The 19714-nt window shown below is 43.9% G+C and overlaps 1 protein-coding gene across 1 annotated transcript in view; it reads right to left on the bottom strand.

Moving 5' to 3' along the window:
• Window positions 1-19489, bottom strand: part of LOC126251798 (39S ribosomal protein L52, mitochondrial) — a 50644-nt gene extending 31155 nt beyond the window's left edge. Inside the window, exons 1-2 of the mRNA XM_049952433.1 lie at window positions 19333-19489; window positions 19154-19241 (exon numbers count right to left, since the gene is read on the bottom strand). Of these exons, the coding sequence (XP_049808390.1) occupies window positions 19154-19241; window positions 19333-19354 (110 nt within the window). The 5' untranslated portion in view covers window positions 19355-19489. The remainder of the gene's footprint in view (window positions 1-19153; window positions 19242-19332) is intronic.
• Window positions 19490-19714: the final 225 nt, after the last annotated feature.

Below are 19714 nucleotides of genomic sequence, written 5' to 3'. Positions count from 1 at the left end.
CTGGCCAGCAAGATCTCCGGATCTGTCCCCCATTGAGAATGTTTGGGACTGGATGAAGCGTCGTCTCACGCAGTCTGCACGTCCAGCACGAACGCTGGTCCAACTGAGGTGCCAGGTGGAAATGGCATGGCAAGCCGTTCCACAGGACTACATCCAGCATCTCTACGATCGTCTCCATGGGAGAATAGCAGCCTGCATTGCTGCGAAAGGTGGATATACACTGTACTAGTGCCGATATTGTGCATGCTCTGTTGCCTGTGTCTATGTGCCTGTGGTTCTATCAGTGTGATCATGTGATGTAGCTGACCCCAGGAATGTGTCAATAAAGTTTCCCCTTCCTGGGACAATGAATTCACGGTGTTCTTATTTCAATTTCCAGGAGTGTATATTTACCGCAGACACCTAAGCAGTACAGAAGGGAGTGTTTAGTGCGGAAGTGGTGGAAACTGTAGAAGAGGAGACATCATTGCTTGTCGGTAGGTCTAAAGTGGATCAGTTCTCAATAAGCTGCATGGCAGCAGCTTTTGTCTTTGACAGGATACTCCAGGTGATACATTGGAGCTACTGGTCTATCAGAGCTGAGATATGGTCTGCTGAGACTATGTACCCTTCCAGAAGGGAAAGGTAGAATAGCTATTTCTGTGTATTCCATGTAGTAGACAGAAAGCACACATGTGCAAATCAGAAAGAGTAAGTTGTTCTGTGGGGAGATATGTCACACATTGTGGGGGTTTAGAGTTTATGATCTCCTGCAGTTCTCTGTGGGTAAAAGGAAATGTGGTCTTTAGAAATAGTTTTATATGACAAAACCCCTATGCAACTATCAAGGAGCATGGTAAGAAAATCTATATCCACAGGGATGATAATGATGAACCAGTCTACCCTCTGATCATTTATGGCTTTGGAGTCACCTAGACTAATGGTTATGGTGTTGAGGGATATTTTCAGAAGATGACTTTGGGGGCGAGGGGGGAGGATTATTTGGGGTTCACAGTCTGAACTGCTTCTCATTCTGTCGATGGTCTCACTGTTGCTTATGGGTTAGAACTGAGTAGTAAATTGCTATTTCCAGTTTTTGTATCTGTACAGGTGTCACAATGCTGGGAAACTGTCCTGTCAGCATAAATGTCACTACACTAGCTGACAGAAGGTATGTGATCTGGGAGTCAGGGAGCTGGATCTTGCAAGTGGAAAGAAAAAAAAGAAAACGTGATGTGTTGACCAGTGTACGGAGGAGCAGAGAATCCGAACACTGCATACAGACTGGCACATAGAAAAGCACAAGACACAAACATCAGGAATAACTAGCACATGAACCCAAGGGCATGGTGTGATGCAAAAGGCCAGGTCTGTGTTAACCACCTCAGCATAAACCTGACTGGCCTGGCCTGTTACTGCTTGCAAGAAAACACTTGTGTCAGTGGTTCTGTCTATACAATATTCTGTGTTCACTGTCTGCGACAGCTTCCTGCATTACTTTGTCTCAAGACCCATGCCATCTCACCTGTTTCCTTATGTATATTCCCCAGAAAAGGCCACATAGGAACTACAATGGCCTGGTTTCTGCACACAACCTTTGTCGCAAAACCAGAGAGGACATGAGATTTCCTGGCAGTGGGTCAACCACCAAAGTAGGAACTGATGACCTGACTTTACTGGAATGACAGAAGATTTCAGAAGCTGGCGTAACAGCAGGTCCACCTGATCAAGTGGGGGTGAGGACCCATTCACAGGCAGTAGGGAAAGAACAGTACAGGTTCCATCTCTATGAGCTCAGCATCATGAGTCGCAGAAGCAACTGCTGGAAGTGCCCTATTCTGTGGGTGACAGTAGGTTGGTGGAGAGCATGGTGTTGACGGCAGCAGGTGTGGAAGCTGCAGCATTTGGAAGCCTCCTACTAAGAAAATGCCACATCTGACCCTATCGTAAGGCTGGTGTAGAGAGCAACAGGTCGCAAATGAAACTGATTTGAATGACAGATTAGGAGCTCCCAACCGATATTCACCACGAACATGTCGGCCATTATTGCCCAGTAATACACTCGGCAGCCAGCCCTGTTGCCGGCAAAAAACTGGGCTCAAACAGCACTCCATGAGGGAAATACGGTAGGCCACTATACCAGACTGCACTCATTAACCAGCGCCACCTGCTATGAGGCTAGGAAGTGAGACAGTGCATCATTGTAGGACGAGGCAGTCACGGAGTTCAGCATTTGGATCTTGAAGGTTCGCACAAACCATTCTACTTCTGAATGAAATGGGGCAGTAGCCAGATGTTGGATACAACTGTGAAAGCAAAAATTCTCAAACTCCTGTGACACACATTGCCAACCATCATCAGAAATTAGGGTCTAGGAGGAGCCCTCAATGGCAAAAATGACAAACAACATACAAATAGTTGCTCACGATGTGGCAGATGATGGTTACATACGAGAAATTAGACAATGCATTTACTACTAATAACAACACGCTTTCCAGAAAGAGACCTGCAAAGACAACGTGCAGCTTGTCCCAAGGAGGCTCTGGGACAAGCCAAGGGAAAATCTGATGTGGTGGTGCAGCATAGTTCTGCCCACAGGCCACAGAAGCCCACATAAGATATTCACTGCCATAATCAATTATCAGCTAGCAGATGTGCTGCCATGACACAGCCTTCACACAAGACATACTCCACAATGATGCATGCAGCAGCAGAAGTATGCGAGATTCAACACCGAGTGACGATGACTCGACAGCTTTGCTCCTCCATGGCAAGCACGATGACCACCTGGACAACATTGAATCAACTGTGTAGCAGGAGAAACATACGTCATGCCAAATCTGTTCCCAAAGGAGTGCATTCAGGCCATCCCATCTGGATTGCTTAACTTATTTTCTGAGAAAGTGTGTCAGCAGCTGTGGCAGCCACAACCTCCAGTACTGTCAAAAAAGATTTAGCAATGTCTGCTGCAAGGTATCGTTCAATTTGGAAACAAGAGCCTCCTGTCGACTGAACTACAGATTGGGTCCCCTGGCAGTCACGACAGTGCATATGCATTAGCGTGCTGCGTGATGGACCAGTAAAAAATATCATTGCAATAATTGCTGAGAAGTCCAACTCTGCAAACAGTGGGCAGTCCTCCTCACGAGTTTAGAACCAGGGTCAAAATAACAAAATATGTTCTCACGGTCAGTGATGAACACAAAATTTTCTCTCTCTCTCTCTCTCTCTCTCTAAAACGATTGCCAGTGCCTCCTTTTCCATCTGAGAACAGTTACATTGTGCTGTTGAAAGATTTTTGATGTGTACTGGGACACATCAGTGGCCAGGGTTAATGGGTTAAAAACAGTGCCTAAGAGACTTAAAAGCCCACTGACAGTCCACAGACCACACGAATTTCATGGCCTTTTTAATACAGCCAGTAAGAGGATGGCAGATAAGCGCAGATGGTGAAGGGGATGGGGTGATGGGGACAAAAGTATGCTATTGCCAATGACTTACATGGGCCACGAAATTTTTTGCCTGACCCAAGGCATTCTCAAACACGTGGTCATATGACTTCAATAAAGAGTCCAGACCTTGAAATAGGATCAGCTGGGACACTACACTGACTTTTCAATGATCTGGAACCCAAAAACAGAAAGTGTCCAGCCCAGAAATATTTTGTGCCAAAGGTGAATTTACCACTAACAACGTAAGCTGTCTTTCCACCTTCTTGTAATGAGCTGAGATGGAAGACTGCCAACACAATGAGATATGTTGTTTACCATAAGATACCACTTATGTAGAAGTCACTCCAACATTAAACAGCCCAAGAGCCCATACATGTCTAAATTAATTAGACTGACCTTTGCCCCTATGTTGACCTGTAACTCAATTGGCTGCCCATCCACAACCAATGACAGGAAAATATGCTGGGGTGATGCCTGTAGGGTGCCAGAGACAGTCTCCAAGTCCAGGGAAAATACTGGGGCCTCCAACAACCAGCCTGCGGCTCACTGACTGCCACAAAATGACGCCAGCTGGCTGACATCTCAGTATACCCCATACATGGCATCAATATACAAGCAATCCTGTCAAGCATGCACCAAATGACAATTTGCGCAGAACACTGACTTGTCCACTGAGTACAGAAGGAAAGCAATGTCAAGAGATCCAAAAAAAAAAGCAAGCAAGGATCCCAACTTCTCGATTTACTTGGGTCTACCGAACTCACAGCAGGTGAAGAAAGGCAGCACAGTGACAGAACGGTGCACTCAGATCATCAACGGTGTCATCACATGTTGGCTCAGCAGAAGGCAAGGTCACCCTGCCAATCCAACCAGGCACTGCGCACTGTTTACCAAGCTTATCTAACTTCACCACCTGCCAACTGTCAGAAAGTATGTTCCTCACCGCTGCTGTAAGTTCATGTTATTAAGCAATCTGGGAAAATTCAACTAATGAAGGGTTGTACAAGATCAATGCCCTGATTTGTACCTCAGATTTTGGTGCTAACCAAATAAACACATCCCGAATTAGTGATTTGGCATACATTGGGGACACTCAAACTGACACGGGGGCAAGAGAGCCTACAGATTGGTGATCCAGACAGCACACAACTTCCCAGGGCACTTGTGGTGCTTGTTAAATTGCAACTGTGCCACCAATACTGTGTGAGTAACTGACAAAATTCTGCAAAGGTAAGTTTGTCAGCTTCAGCAGAGGGATTCAAATTTTGCGCAATTTAGTACTACCCCGCACTGAAAGACAATAACTTGGTGGCCTTATCAGCTGGATTGATAATACACCTGGCAGTGCAGTAAGAACTGGTGAAGGCAATTCTCCCACATTTCTGCAGACTTGGCAAAACTGGCAAACAGAGTCGGGAGTAAAAGGCGAGAAGGCTTCTCTGGAGGCACCTGAGTGCCACCAGTATGGCGTGAGAGCAGATCAAATATGCATTCTGTTTGAGCAGCTGTTGCTGCTTCTAGAGGGACAACTGTTCTTGCCAGCATTGCATGCATGCCAGGTTGATTGTGGCCACAAATTAACACTATGAAACAAATAAAAGCGTCACACTTGTACAGGCGTCCTCTATTGCCACTTTTGTTTCTGTACAAGAATAACAATGTTGTAAAACCATCCTGTTGGCACAAATGTCACTACAATAGGGGGGTACATGGCTCAGAAGTTGGGTGCTGGACCCCAGAAGATGGGAAAAAAACTTGACTTGTTGACTTGTGGGTCAATCTACAGAGGAGGAGAGAGTCTGGACACCATGTAGAGCCTGGCATGAAGAAAGCACAAGACATGGTCAGTGCAAATAACAATACAGACTAGCATGTGGAACCAAGAGCAAGCTATTATGTGAAAGGCCAGGTGCATGTTAGTCAATCTCAGCATAAGAACTGACCCACCTGGCATACTGCCGCCTGCAAGCAAACACCTGGGTCACTAGTCCTGCCCTTACAATTGTCTGCATGCATCGTCCATGATGGGTTTACACACTACTTTGCTGTGATACACACGTCAGACCTCCTGTGTCCATATGTATGCCCCTTGGCGGGGCATTGGGAATATGTATGGAACAAGCCTTACATCTATGTCTATTGTGTAGGACCATAGACAAGGGGTTGGGAGCAACAGTGGAATGGGGACGGGTTGGAGGCTGTGCAATATCACAGTGAATGCGATTCAGTTACTTCAGTCCCGTGGAATAATGACAAGGGAACATTCCCTATTGTCAATAAAAGATCATGATGAAACTTGGAAGATGTGTAGAGGAGACAAAATAATGCAATACATATATTTTTGTTTGTGCCCTGCTTCACTTTTATGTGGTAAAACATGCCCTGAAAGGTAATTTGGCGTATTAGGTTTAGAGGGAATAGTCTTGAAACCATGAAACATAAAAAATATGTTTTACATAATGTTGTGACAGTGCCACGACATTTAACAGTGCCGCCACGACAGTACGCGCAAACGGCGATAGAGGCGCTCCGCAACTCGGCTGAGCGCGGGAGCGCCACCTAGCTACGAACGGCGCCGGCCGCCTGTCACGGCACGACGATCGAATGAGAGATACTGAGTTGTTATCATGTAACCAGCTATTGTTTCTAAGTGAGTGTGTTTGAATATCCACGCAATTATTGGTGATTAAAGGTTATAACACTTTTTGGCGACGAGGAAGGGATATTTTCACTGCGTTGTGGATTTGTGTGTTCGTGACGGGGCAGACATGGAACAGCTTATGCAAGCGCTCATTGAACAACAAACACGGCTGACGGCTGCTATTCAGGCGTTGTCGACGTCGCTTACTCATCGTCTGTCTTCCTCTTCTCCGCCTCCATTCCCTCCTTACGACGAGGCCGCTGAAGACTGGGAGGATTATGAGAAGCGTTTGCGGCAACACTTCTTGGCTTTCGGCGTTGTCGACGCTCCTATGTGTAAGTCGTTATTTCTATCTTGGATTTCCCCACGGACCTATCAGCTGCTATCTCAGTTAGCCCCTTTGCGGGAACCTGCATCCCTGTCCTTCCAAGAAATGTGTGACTTATTGTCTAACTATTACCGCAAAAACACCCACGTCATTGCCGCCCGCGTGGCGTTCTACCGGTGTCGTAAACAGCCCCATCAATCTTACCGGGCTTGGGCGGCGGAACTACACGGTCTGAGTAGAAAAAGTCAGTTTGTCACGGACACTCATCATGAGTCTTATGATGATTCAATGGTCATGGATGCTATTCTACGGCTTGCTCCTGATAAAGAAGTTCGGCAACGTGCCCTACAACTGCCAAACCCGTCGTTGTCGGAAGTTCTAAGCATCGCTCAATCCTTTGAAATGTCTCACGCTGCTGGCGCGCAAATAGACGCGTGGTGTGATGTAGGCGCTGTACAGTCAACTTTCGACATGGACAATTTGCCTGTTTCACAGGAGAACAAAGATGTGGCGGCGGTTCACTCGTGTAAACAACGTCGCGTTGGGCCGCAATGCTCACAGCGAAAACAGCAACCACAGAAGCAGGTTCGTTCCGCACTTCCTTCTTGTCCACGTTGTTTCGTACAGCATGACAGGGCCGCGTGTCCAAAACGTTGGGCCACGTGTAATTCATGTAGGAAAAAAGGCCACATGGCTTCTGTGTGTCAGTCCCCTAAAGTTCCTGTCGACGAGGACGAGGCATCGGACATGGATGTTAACTGTGTGCTTTCTCAAACAAATAAGTTGTTTGTTACTGTTCGTGTTCTGGATAAAGACATTCGCATGCAGGTGGACATTGGCTCTGCAGTAACTCTCATTAATTCTCGCACCGGAATAGGGCGTGCCTGGAAAAAACTTAGGGCGAGCTGTAGGTTTAAGAGTAATGTGGGCTTCAAAATCCTTGGCACGACCCAGACCAGCAGAGAACACGGACGAAAATTCAGAACACAATCCATCCAGCTGTTGATACGGAATATCCTCAGATATGAGGTGCACATCATCATCAATGGAGAACCCGAACAACTGGAAAGCATCATAACCGAACAGGTTTTCAGTGCCCGCATGATCCACCACATAAAACGTGAGGGGCCTAACAACAGACTTAGGCAGTGGAAGCATCAAACTGGCCAATGATAGGAATTTTCTGTTTATTATAAGTTCTCAGATTTCGCGTAACTGGAGACAAGTCTGTTGTTAGGCCCCTCACGTTTTATGTGGTGGATCATGCGGGCACTGAAAACCTGTTCGGTTATGATGCTTTCCAGTTGTTCGGGTTCTCCATTGATGATGATGTGCACCTCATATCTGAGGATATTCCGTATCAACAGCTGGATGGATTGTGTTCTGAATTTTCGTCCGTGTTCTCTGCTGGTCTGGGTCGTGCCAAGGATTTTGAAGCCCACATTACTCTTAAACCTACAGCTCGCCCTAAGTTTTTTCCAGGCACGCCCTATTCCGGTGGCGTTGCGTGCACCTGTCAAGGCTGAGATAGACAGGTTAACAGCTTCAGGGATTCTCCTTCCTGTTACCTCCAGCGAATGGGCATCGCCAATCGTGGTGGTTTCTAAACCAAACGGGAGTCTGCGATTGTGTGGTGATTTTAAAGCCACCGTCAACGCTCAGAGCCTCATTGACACTTATCCTCTTCCCGTCCTGAGGAGTTATTTACCAAGCTCGCTGGGGGCCAGTTCTTTTCCAAACTTGACTTATTGGAGGCGTACCATCAGTTGCCGTTGGATGCTTCTTCCAAGGAATTTCTCGTCATCAACACTCCTTGTGGGTTGTATCAGTACCAGTGGTTATCATTTGGTGTCGCTAGCGCGCCGGCCATTTTTCAGCGGTTTTTGGAACAGCTCACAGCTTCCGTTCCCGGCTGCATTATCTGGATGACATTGTTGTCACGGGGGCCTCCACTGAGGAGCACCTTCGCAATTTGCGTTCACTGTTTCGGGTTTTGCATTCGGCTGGGTTGAAGTGCAATCTGGACAAGTCACAGTTCTTCCAACCCTCCATTGTGTATCTTGGTTTCCACTTGTCCCGTGAGGGTATACGTCCTCTACGTCAGCACGTTGCGGCCATTAACGCTCTACCCCGGCCATCTACGGTCAAGGAATTTCAGGCGTTTCTAGGCAAGATTGCTTATTATCACAAATTCATTCCATCCATGGCGGCGGTAGCTCATCCTCTGCATCAGCTGTTACGCAAAAACGTCCCTTTCTGTTGGTCCGACGAGTGTGAGCAGGCTTTTGTCCGCCTGAAGGCTCATTTGCAGTCGGCGCCTTGTCTTGCCACATTCCGTCCGGGTCAGCACTTGGTTCTGGCGACTGACACGTCACAGTATGGCCTAGGGGCTGTTCTCGCCCATCGGTTTGAGGATGGGTTGGAACGACCCATTGCCTATGCTTCCAAGACCCTCAACGATGCGCAACGGCGTTACTCTCAAATCGAAAAGGAGGCACTCACTATCATTTATGCTCTAAAACAGTTCAGCATTTTTTTGTATGGTTTTAAGTTTCACCTCATCATCGACCACAAGCCGCTGGTCTCTCTGATCAGCCCATCAGCGTCGCTTCCGGATAAGGCAGCTCACCGCCTGCAAAGTTGGGCCTTATACTTATCTCGTTTTCACTATGAGATTCACTATCGCCCCACGGCCCAGCACGCCAACGCTGACGCATTGTCGCGATTGCCGATGGGCCCCGACCCGGTTTTTGATCGTGATGAACTACTCTGTTTCCACATTGATGAGGAAGAATGTCGTGCGGTCGAGGGTTTTCCACTTACAGGTTCGCAGGTCGCGTCGGCTACTGCGCGGGACCCGGTCCTGCGTCAGGTGATCTGTTTTGTTCAACGGGGTTGGCCGGACAGGACCAAGGGCCGGGCATCGGATCCCCTTCGCAACTACCATGCCTTACACCTTCGTCTGTCTGTTCGTGATGGTGTTGTTCTTCTGGCCACGGATGGCGCATCTCCACGGGTCGTGGTGCCAGCCTCTCTTCACAAAGATGTTCTCAAACTGTTGCATGAAGGCCATTGGGGGATTTCTCAGACTAAGTCCCTGGCCCGCAGGCATGTTTATTGGCCCGGTATTGATTCGGACATCGCCCACATGGTTGCTGCGTGTGGTCAGTGTGCTCAACAACTGGCTGCACCTCGTACAATGCCCTCTCCGTGGCCTGATCCGGAGCAGCCATGGGAACGGGTGCATGCTGACTTTGCCGGCCCCTTCCTCGGTACTTATTGGCTACTGTTGATTGATGCCTTCTCAAAGTTTCTGTTTGTTGTTCGATGTCCGTCGCCCACCACTGCGGTGACGACGCTGGCTTTGTCCAAAATCTTTGCGCTAGAAGGTCTTCCATCCACGATCGTCACGGACAATGGCCTTCAGTTCTCTTCGCAGGCCTTCCGTGATTTTTGTACTGGACAAGGGATTCATCATGTTACAGCACCGCCCTTCCATCCGCAATCGAATGGGGAGGTCGAGCGCCTTGTCCGCACTTTCAAAAGCCAGATGAAAAAATTCCTTAATGATTTTTCCACAGATGACGCTCTGCTGCAATTTCTGAGTTCTTATCGCTTCACGCCTCTGGGTGATCGCAGCCCTGCTGAACTCTGGCATGGCCGCCAACCGCGCACTCTACTGCACCTGCTTCACCCTGTCAGGCCTTGTGCTGTGTCCCCTAGTGCGGGAAAATACTCGGTGGGCGCCGACGTGTGGGCACGAGGGTATGGATCTCGCCCTAAATGGATTCCAGGGGTGGTCAAGGCTCTTCGCGGCCGCCAGCTTTGTGAAATACGTACGGACGACGGCATGGTTGTTCGCCATTACGACCAGATGCGCCCACGAGTGGTGGCCACGCCGGTGCCACCGCCCCTTCCTTCACCTCCACCAGCCCGAGAAGCCAGTCCTGTCGCTGCTGCCGATCTACCGTACGTGTTGATGCAGCCGACGTCGCTAACGCTTCCGAGTACGCCGGAACCGGCCCCAGTCGCGACGCCGCCTTCTCTGGGACCCATCTCGCTGGAGCACACCCTCAGGTCCACGACACCTATGGATGCTGCTCCGGAGTTTTCACCCATCATCTCGTCCAGGAGGCACGTTCCATGCACGAGCTTCCGTCCTGGACATTTTCGACCATACTCTCGTGTCTCTTCGTGGGATCTTCTCGGGGCCTCACAAGAGGCCATGGATGTCTCCGCACTGTCCATGTCTCCAAGGAAGTGAGTGGGTTTTTTTTTTTTCCCAAGGGGGAAAAAGTGTTGTGACAGTGCCACGACATTTAACAGTGCCGCAACGACAGTACGCACAAACAGCGATAGAGGCGCTCCGCAACTCGGCTGAGCGCGGTAGCACCACCTAGCTACGAACGGCGCCGGCCGCATGTCACGGCACGGCGGTCGAATGAGAGATACTGAGTTGTTATCATGTAACCAGCTATTGTTTCTAAGTGAGTGTGTTTGAATATCCACGCAATTATTGGTGATTAAAGGTTATAACACATAAAAGCTGAAATGTAACTAACATTCTACAAAACTGTATAATCAATTTTTGAAAAAAAAAAAATTTCGGAATTTTGGAATTTATGCCACCACCATTACTGAATTTTGAAAAATGGAAACTTTTGTTACAACAAAAATTAAAGAAGCTTACATGCCACCTACATCCATGTTTAATAAAGCTGCTTTCTGTAATACCATTTTTGGAAAATAAGTTGTATACAATGTGCTATCAGAGTATGTGTAACATATCTAATTAAAATATCTAAGTGTTCATTTGTATTCTAATTACATGTTTACTTATTTTGGTTTATGTTTTAAATAGGTATATTATGCTGCAAATTAATTTTTTTCTTTTTTTTAGTTTACTGTTTCACATATGTGTATTTTCTTAATTGAAATAATAAGTAACCCATTATTATGATACAAAATCATTACAATAATGATAATCACGAAAGAAATGATTACAACATTACATTTTTTACACCACACACACAAAGTAAATGGATTTCTCCTGTGCTGGGATAGACATGTGTTTCACTCTGATGTTAGCTTTCCAGATTTTGATACAGTCACAAGAACATTTGGGGCTTCATTAAGAGATGCTCGAATTCTTGATCCAAATGCTCCATCGGTTTCTTTTAAAATTATGTAAAGGGTGGTAAACAACCTTCCAGCTACAGAGACTAATGGGTGAATTGTTTAAGTGAAGTTCTCTTCATGGTGTATCTTCAAAGGCTCTTGAAGAGAAGATCTCACAAGCAGTCAAACAGTGTATGTACCACCAGCAAACCGCGATCTGTTAGGGTGATGCTGCTCAGTGCACTATCTGCCAAATACCATTGCTGTGACAAATTCTTCACGACACAATGAAAGTGATTTCAGAGCTAGTTTCATACAATAATAGCTGCTTCTGAAAACTATTGGTTGAAGATTATAAAGGATTGCCACATGTGGCAACACAGCCTGTTACCATCTACAGGAACCGGCCCTCTCCGGCACCACTCCTCACTAGCCACATCTCAAAGATGCCATACTTTGTGGCCTGCAGTATAATGAGGTTCGCCAATTAGCAGCCCATGGTGTACAAGGCTACACTGCTAGTTGGCAGCATCATAGACAACATCGCGAATCTGCCTAGAGCTGTGCATGCTGGTGTCTGCTCACTGGTGCCTCCTGTTATATAAGCAAGTGCTGCAGGTTCCATTGCAGTCTCATCTGCTGCCTGATACTACTACGGAACTGTACATCAATGCACGACTTCTGGACCTCACGACATTCTTCAGGACCTCTCTGTCAAGGAACGATTTTTGATTACCTTGCATTACTTGTATTTCTGGACATTGTCCTCAACACGGATGTTTCTTCAGATTCTTCTTCAGACTGCCTGTACCTGTCAGTATTCACTGAACCAGTGGTGTTGAACAAACTTGTTCCTGCACTGAGCTGAGATTTTGTACTGTGTGTAAAGTACATCTGTTTGGAAATAGGAGAGATGCCAACCATTAACCCAGATAAAATTTTCCGAATTCTAAATGATCATTCCAACAGTCTGGAATTCCCTGAGAGTTTCACCAATTCACAGGGAATGGAACCAAAAGGCATCATTGTAGCATTCATTTGTGAAAGAATAGATGGACATTTGACTGTAATAGAACAAGATAATGGGCTATGGTTTGATGGGTCGCAGCTCCATGACATAGCAATGATTGTGTATCTGATTGTGAAACATATGAAGAGTCCTTCACCCAGGCAATGTCCTATCTTCATAAAGCGAATTAAATATCAAATATAAGAAATCTGCGGTTGAATTTTTGAATAACAGAAAGAGGGGGAAAAGGCTGCTTTCATCCACACAGCATAAATATCACAAAGTTATGTTAGTGAAACAGCTGTATTGCTGGGAAAAGTATGTTCTTGATGATGGCTCAAAAGAAAGTACTTCAGGATATGGGTCATCAGCTGGTTACACATGATGTTGACCTACGAAAGTGGGCCTTGCAGACAAGCATGGAAGTTAAGTTACATAATTTCAAGGCAAGCTCCAAATGGCTATTGCATTTTAAAAAGGTACACAGGCTTGTATCTCGGAAAATAACAATGTTTTTAACTAGACACTATATAAATGATAAAAATGATCTCGAAGAAGTCATTTTATGATTTGTAGTGCAAGTTAAGGAGCATAACAGTATTTTGTGGGCTGAAAATGTGTACAACTCTGATCAGGGCAGAGTCAACCTGGACATACTTTGTTCCATAAGAGTGCAAAGAAAGTTGAATCTAAGGTGCAGTCATTGTCTTCAATTACTCACAGTTACATAATTCAGCCTACAGTCTCTGCAGCAGGCAAATTGCTGACCCCTCTTTTCATAGTTTTAAAAGAAACTAACATAAAGATTGGATGGAGAATTAGAGAATGTCGTTCTAAAGCCCCAAATATTTTTGTGGTGACACTGAAATCTCATAAACTAATGTCTGGCCATGTCAAAAGATATTTGACAGAAGTTTTCTCTCACAGTTTGGGAAAAAAACCTGTATTATTGTATTCCTGGGGTGGTAAGTGATAAAGAACAGTTCTGAGTGTTGTACCTGATCCCAAAATGCTTGATGGGGTAGGTAGAGCCGTTGGACATATACGTCTCGATGTTGGGAGAAATTTGTGAGAAGATTTTCAAATCTAGTTTTGTTGCATGATTATATCAATATCTACTTGAGAAACAAGATAAACAATCTGCATTCACTAATACACAATCAACTATCTTCACCAATGCTTTCCAATGTACTGAAATATGCGTGGCACAAATCAGGATATTTAGAAGAACAGCCGCCACTATTTGCAGAACTTGATGAACATTGTTTTTTATTGACCTGTCCACTGTGTGTATTATGTGAAGAACTGTCGTTCATTGTGTGTGCATAGTGTACAAAAACATTATGTTTTAGCATTTCTTTCCTGATTATCAGTACTGTAATGATTTTGCTTCATCATAATGAGATAAGTATCATTTTCAATTAACGGAATATACATGACGTGAAATGTTAAAAAAAAGAAGAAAGGACATTAATCACAAACATAAAATAACAATTTACATAATACAATAAAATATGTACAGTATAACAAATAATTGGAACAATAATGCACATTTAGATATTTTAATTAGGTATGTTGCACATACTACAACAGCACATTTTGTGCCACTCACTTTCCAGAAATGTTATTACAGAAACCAGGTTTATTACACATGGACATATATGGCATGAAAACTTCTTAATTTATGGTGTAACAAAAGTTTCCATTTTGCAAAATTCATTAATGGTGGTTGGGTAATTTGCAAATTTTTCTGACAGTTAATTATACAGTTTTCAAGAAGATTAATTACATGCAAATTTTTATTATTATTTTTTTTTTTAATTTTGTGGTTTTGAAGCAATTTCCTCCACACCTAATATGCCAATTTAACTTTCAGAGTGTGTGCTTTACCCCTTAGAAGTGAAATTGGGCACAAACAAAAAAAGTATGTATTGCATTATTTTGCCTCCTCTACACATCCATCAAGGGTCATCAAAATCGTTCATTGATACATGGGAATGTTCCGTTGTAAGTCATGAGGAAGTTGCTCCTTTGTGGCCAATCAATGGGTATGGGTGGGGAGGGGCAGACTTGCAGATGGCTGGGGAGACAAGGTGTGGAAGATCTGTTTCTGGACAAGGTGGTGAGGATAATTTCAGTCTGTGATGCCTTCACTGAGATCCCTGGCATATTTGATAAGGGACTGCTCGTCACTACAGGTAGCTATGCTGTGTGGAAAGGACTTTGTGTTGTATAATGCATGGCAGCTGCCAAAGCAGAGGAATCATTAGTAGTTGGTAGGTTTGATGTGGACAGAGGTACTGATGTAGACATCCTTGAGGGTGGAAATTAACATTCAGAAAGATGGCTTATTGAGCTGTGGAAAACCAGGTGAAGTGCATGGGGGAGAAAGTGCGGAAGTTCCAGATCATGAAGATGTCATCAGTGAATCGGAACAAGGTGAGGGGATTTGCATTCTGGGTGTCTAGGAAGGATCCTCTAAATGGCCAATGAATATGTTGGTGTAGAATGGTGCCATTTGGGTGCCCATAACTGTACCATCGATTTCTTTGTACATGATGCTCCAGAGGAGAAGTACTTGTGGGTGATGATATAGTTGGTCATGGTGACCAGGGAGGAGGCTGTGGGTTTGGAGTCAGTCAGGCACTGGAAAAGGTAGTGTTCATAGGCAGCAAGTCCTGGCCTTGCGTCTTATGTTGAGGGAGGTGGCACATACAGTGATAGGCAGTGTGTCATGTGATAATGGTTTAGGAACTGTGGAAAGTTGCTAGAGGAAATGGTCAATGTCTTTTATATAGTAGAGTAGGTTATCAGTAATAGACTGAAGGTGGTGGTCACAGGAGCACAGATTGTCCCTATGGAGGCAGACAAACCATACACAATGGGGCAGATAGTGTAAACATAAAATGAACAAACACATGCACATGTATGTCTGCACTGTCCTTGCTATCTACATTGTCTTGGTACTACATTTAATAATCATAAATATGAGGTTCTAAATTAACCTAAAAAATGCCCAATTAAGAAGAAATGTTCCACTCACCCTTAAGCTACTAATTTCCAAATAATCCTCACAGCTGAAGTTTACTTTCATTTGAGCCCCAAAGTTCTGCCAATAATGATCCTTATCTGCACTCACATGTTACTACTAGCAAATTAACACTCTGATTGTCATTGTTGGCTAAACATAATTCAGTTCCTGGTCTGATAGAATTTTAACTAGTCACAAATGTTTTATGCCCTATTCCAAACTTTATAACTGTGCCCAACATCCTTTTCCAGAGAAATGAAACAAAGAACAGCATTCCATCTTCACTCTTATTATTATCCCTGCAGTAATTTGGCTCATTACAATGATTTTGGCTCCAGTGTCATATTTGGACATATATGACGCTTGTGCATTTCAGTTTCAGAGGATCAAGGGAAGAGTCCCAATACACCCATCTGCTCTGACTGTGACATATGTGTGTTGTGTGACATCATTGTGGCACAGTGTTTTTGAGTTGAATTGAGTTTGTAGATGGAATGTCATAGCATTTGGTGGCATGCTCTTGTGGCAGATGTACATGTTTGGAAATGTTTGTGTTATGTGCGGTACTCTGACTTTGTGTAATCATTCTGTGAACTGGTTGTTGAAAGTGTGTGCTGTATCCTCAGTGAGTTATTCACTGTGGGTTGCGCTGGGTGATGATATGGTGACAATGATAAGTTTTTTACAGGAGTCTGGCTTGACTGCCAACTTTGAGAGGTGTCATGTGTGTAACGACGATATGAAGTTGATTAGAACCCTGGCTTCTCAGACCAGGGACCTACATATGTGGCAACCTATCCAACAGGGAACCTGGTCCGAGAAAGCTAGGCTGGCTATCAGGGGGATTGTTTTACTTACAGATTAGTTTTGTTATTGTTCATCTTTTCATCTTTCAGCAGCTATTTTGTTTTGTTTTCTGAGGGTTGTTTTTTAAAAATGTGTGAACTGTCTTTTTGTTTGTTTCTACTATTTCTTTGTTGGTTTTGTGTTTAGAGGTTGGTTAATGAGGGGAGCTTGGGGTTGTCTGGATAATTCTGTTCTGTTTTTGTTGGTGGGTTGGTTGTGTGTGCATATATAAGTGTGTGTGTGTGGGGGGGGGGGGGGGTAGGGAACCTAGTTGTATTCATCAGTAGCTTTGGTTAGTAAATATTTTCTTGTTTTATTTGGTTTTTAATGCTTTATGTATTGTTTATTTGTTTTGGTGTATAGTTTTTCGTTGGTATTTTAATTAGCTAAGGGAACATAGGGATTTCTGGATTTTCAATTTGTGTGTGAGGTTTTGGTATCATTGGTTTTGTTTGAGCTACATAGGAGAAGGGAATTTTGTGATTCCACATTCTGGAATTGGTTATGTTAGTTTTTTGGTATCATGGGTTTCGTTTGAGCTATACAGTTCAAGCGAAATGGACAAATCCAGTGGATTTCGTGTTTTGTAGCATTATGTCACATGTTCAGGATTTTTGGATAATATTTGGGAAATACGGAAGCGTCCTATCCCGCCCGTCTGCTTTGACCCATGACGTAACAAATATGGCGGAAACAAAAACAAACACACACACTTTCCACAAGAAGCCTAATGACACTAATGGGACAAGCGCAGGAAATGGGGTGTTTTGGGTGGGGGGGGGGGGGGGGGGCAAACTAAATATAAACAAATTTAGACGCCTTGCGTAGTTACAACGTGTAAGTGAAGACAGCCATGCATGAATACCCACCCACCTCCCCAGGGGTCGTAACCCGTGCAACCCATAGAAGATAAAGATGCTTCAGTAGCTGATTAGTGTTTTTTGTCTTAAAAAAAAAAATCTAACGGGATAGAACGAACAGATCAGAAAGATAAATATAATAAACTAAAACAGAAATTGGAGAAAACAGATAATTAAAATAAGTAATAAGTGTTTTTAAATTTAAAAAAATCACACGAGACAGAACGAACAGATCAGAAAAGTAAATAAAATAAGATAAAACAGAACTGGAGACAGCCACACTCAAACCAAACTCCGCGCCGTCATGACGTCACAGACGACAACACCCTTATGTCACGGGTCGAAGCCGACGCCTGGGATCGGACACTTCTGTCGACCCAATATTTGTTTTGCGAAGGTGGTGTTTTTCATATTGTCATATATTTAACTTTTATCCACCCTAAACCCCCTATTTCCCATGGCTGTCCTGTTAGTTTCATTCTATTTCTGGAGTGAAATATGGTCGTCTCATTTTTATTTCATTTGTATGTAGTGACATTATAGTCACCATATTGTATATGCCAGAAGTAGGGGTATCCATCATCTTGATGACACAATGAGTCAAAGCAGACGGGTGGAATTGTATGCTTCTGCAATGCTGTTCCAGCTGTACCAGCAGGCTCTTGTGTTGTCTCATTTTTGTGTTTTTGAGAATCTATGGGATAGTATTTTAAACAGCCTAAATTTCTACTATCTTTTTCTGATGTGAAAAGAAACTGAAATACCTAATTTATTGCTGTTCGCCATGTTTCAATTATCACATTAGTACATAGATAACTGACATTTTAAGTCTTTTTTCTTCCTTCATGATAATACCTCACATTTTCCATGACGCAGCAACAATTATTGAGTTGTACAAATAGATGACGCCAATCCTACAAACAATTTGATCTGTACAAACCTGCGCTTGCTTTGGCAAGAATGTACTTACATAAATTGCATGTCACTTTTAATGTGGCGTGTAGTCCTATTCAAACATTTCATCATATCAAGTAACTTTCATTGTGGAACTAAGCATACATAAACTCAGTCTATCTGTGGTCTCTCTATTGATTTGTGCAGCAAAACTTATCATAATTTCCATTAAAACTGACATTAATTACCGAAATTTGAGTTTTCTGTACTGCAGGTGTACTTTATGTTTTCTATACGATGAGAGAGAAATGCACTGGATATTTATCTGAACTCCTTCATAAAGACAGTGAAATAGTGGATTTGACCTTAAAGTACTTATTAACTAACAGCTTCGTTAGCCAAAATATCATTACAAATAGCAGAGAGATTAAAAAGGGGCAATCAGTTGTTTGGCTGAATGTCGCAGACTATCTAAATTCCAAGTCACAATATAATCTGGAACTGATAGACATCTGTCACTAAATCTTGTTACACAGTAATAGTCCTCTGCAAACAGTTGTTAGGAATGCTAAAACAATGTGAAACTTGTATCATCTTTTTTACACACGGATACTTGTAAACGAACTAAGAGCCAAACCCATCAGTCATCCCAAGGTCTAAAGATTCTTAACCAATGTATGTTGTACGCTGGTGACAGGTAACTACTTTATTTATCTTATCTTATCTTTCAATTACTAAACAGGACAATGAATGACTGCACTTTTTGTAGCCTCTAGCATGGATCGATACTGATTCCTCTCCCACCTTCACTGCCGCAAAGCCGTTAGTCCTGTCAGGCTGGCCCTTGATTTTCATACATTTGTAATTTTTAAACTGATGTACTTCTAAAGCTGTCCAAAGACAATTGCCATTTTCAAGCATTTCCTTCAATACGCTATGGGAATGGTGTCTGACTAGAATGTATTCGAATGTACAGATGTTTCAGCTTCACTTACTCTCGTCTCCACTTCTGTTCGAGTCCATTTGCAGTTGAGGTACTGAATAACAACTTCGTTAAGGCATTTCGGCTTGCACAGATCGTATCTAAAATAAAACAAAAAAACAGTGTAAGTTAGCATTCAATAATACTCGTACCACGAGTAATGAGTTAGAATCAATTGTTCGTGGCACCCACCGAGACGCAGTAATTTCGACATTTTTTTAATGAAAGATATGAAGATCTTCGTTCACATTAACCAAGCAAAGCACACTTGTTTACTTCACAACTGTTTATTTATTTTCATGCCTTTGAAAACCAAACATTGTCTATGGCGAAGACATTACACCGAGTCTACGCAATACCAATGAATGTTGTGTTGCGCACACAGTATTGTCACAGTCTAACATAAAGCCCGGTCCACACGCAACGATCTATCTGCGCAGACATCGGCGCAGATGTCTGTACATGCAAAAGATCGCTGCAAAGGTGGTGCGTTCACACGACACAAACCTCAATCTACTACTCACCCGCCATCTGTCGATGTAGTAAAGAAATATCAGTGGCAAGCGACTACGAT

The sequence above is a fragment of the Schistocerca nitens genome, chromosome 4 (genome assembly GCF_023898315.1).
Source record: "Schistocerca nitens isolate TAMUIC-IGC-003100 chromosome 4, iqSchNite1.1, whole genome shotgun sequence".
NCBI classification, from domain to species: domain Eukaryota; kingdom Metazoa; phylum Arthropoda; class Insecta; order Orthoptera; family Acrididae; genus Schistocerca; species Schistocerca nitens.
This window is presented reverse-complemented; position numbering and strand designations above follow the sequence as displayed.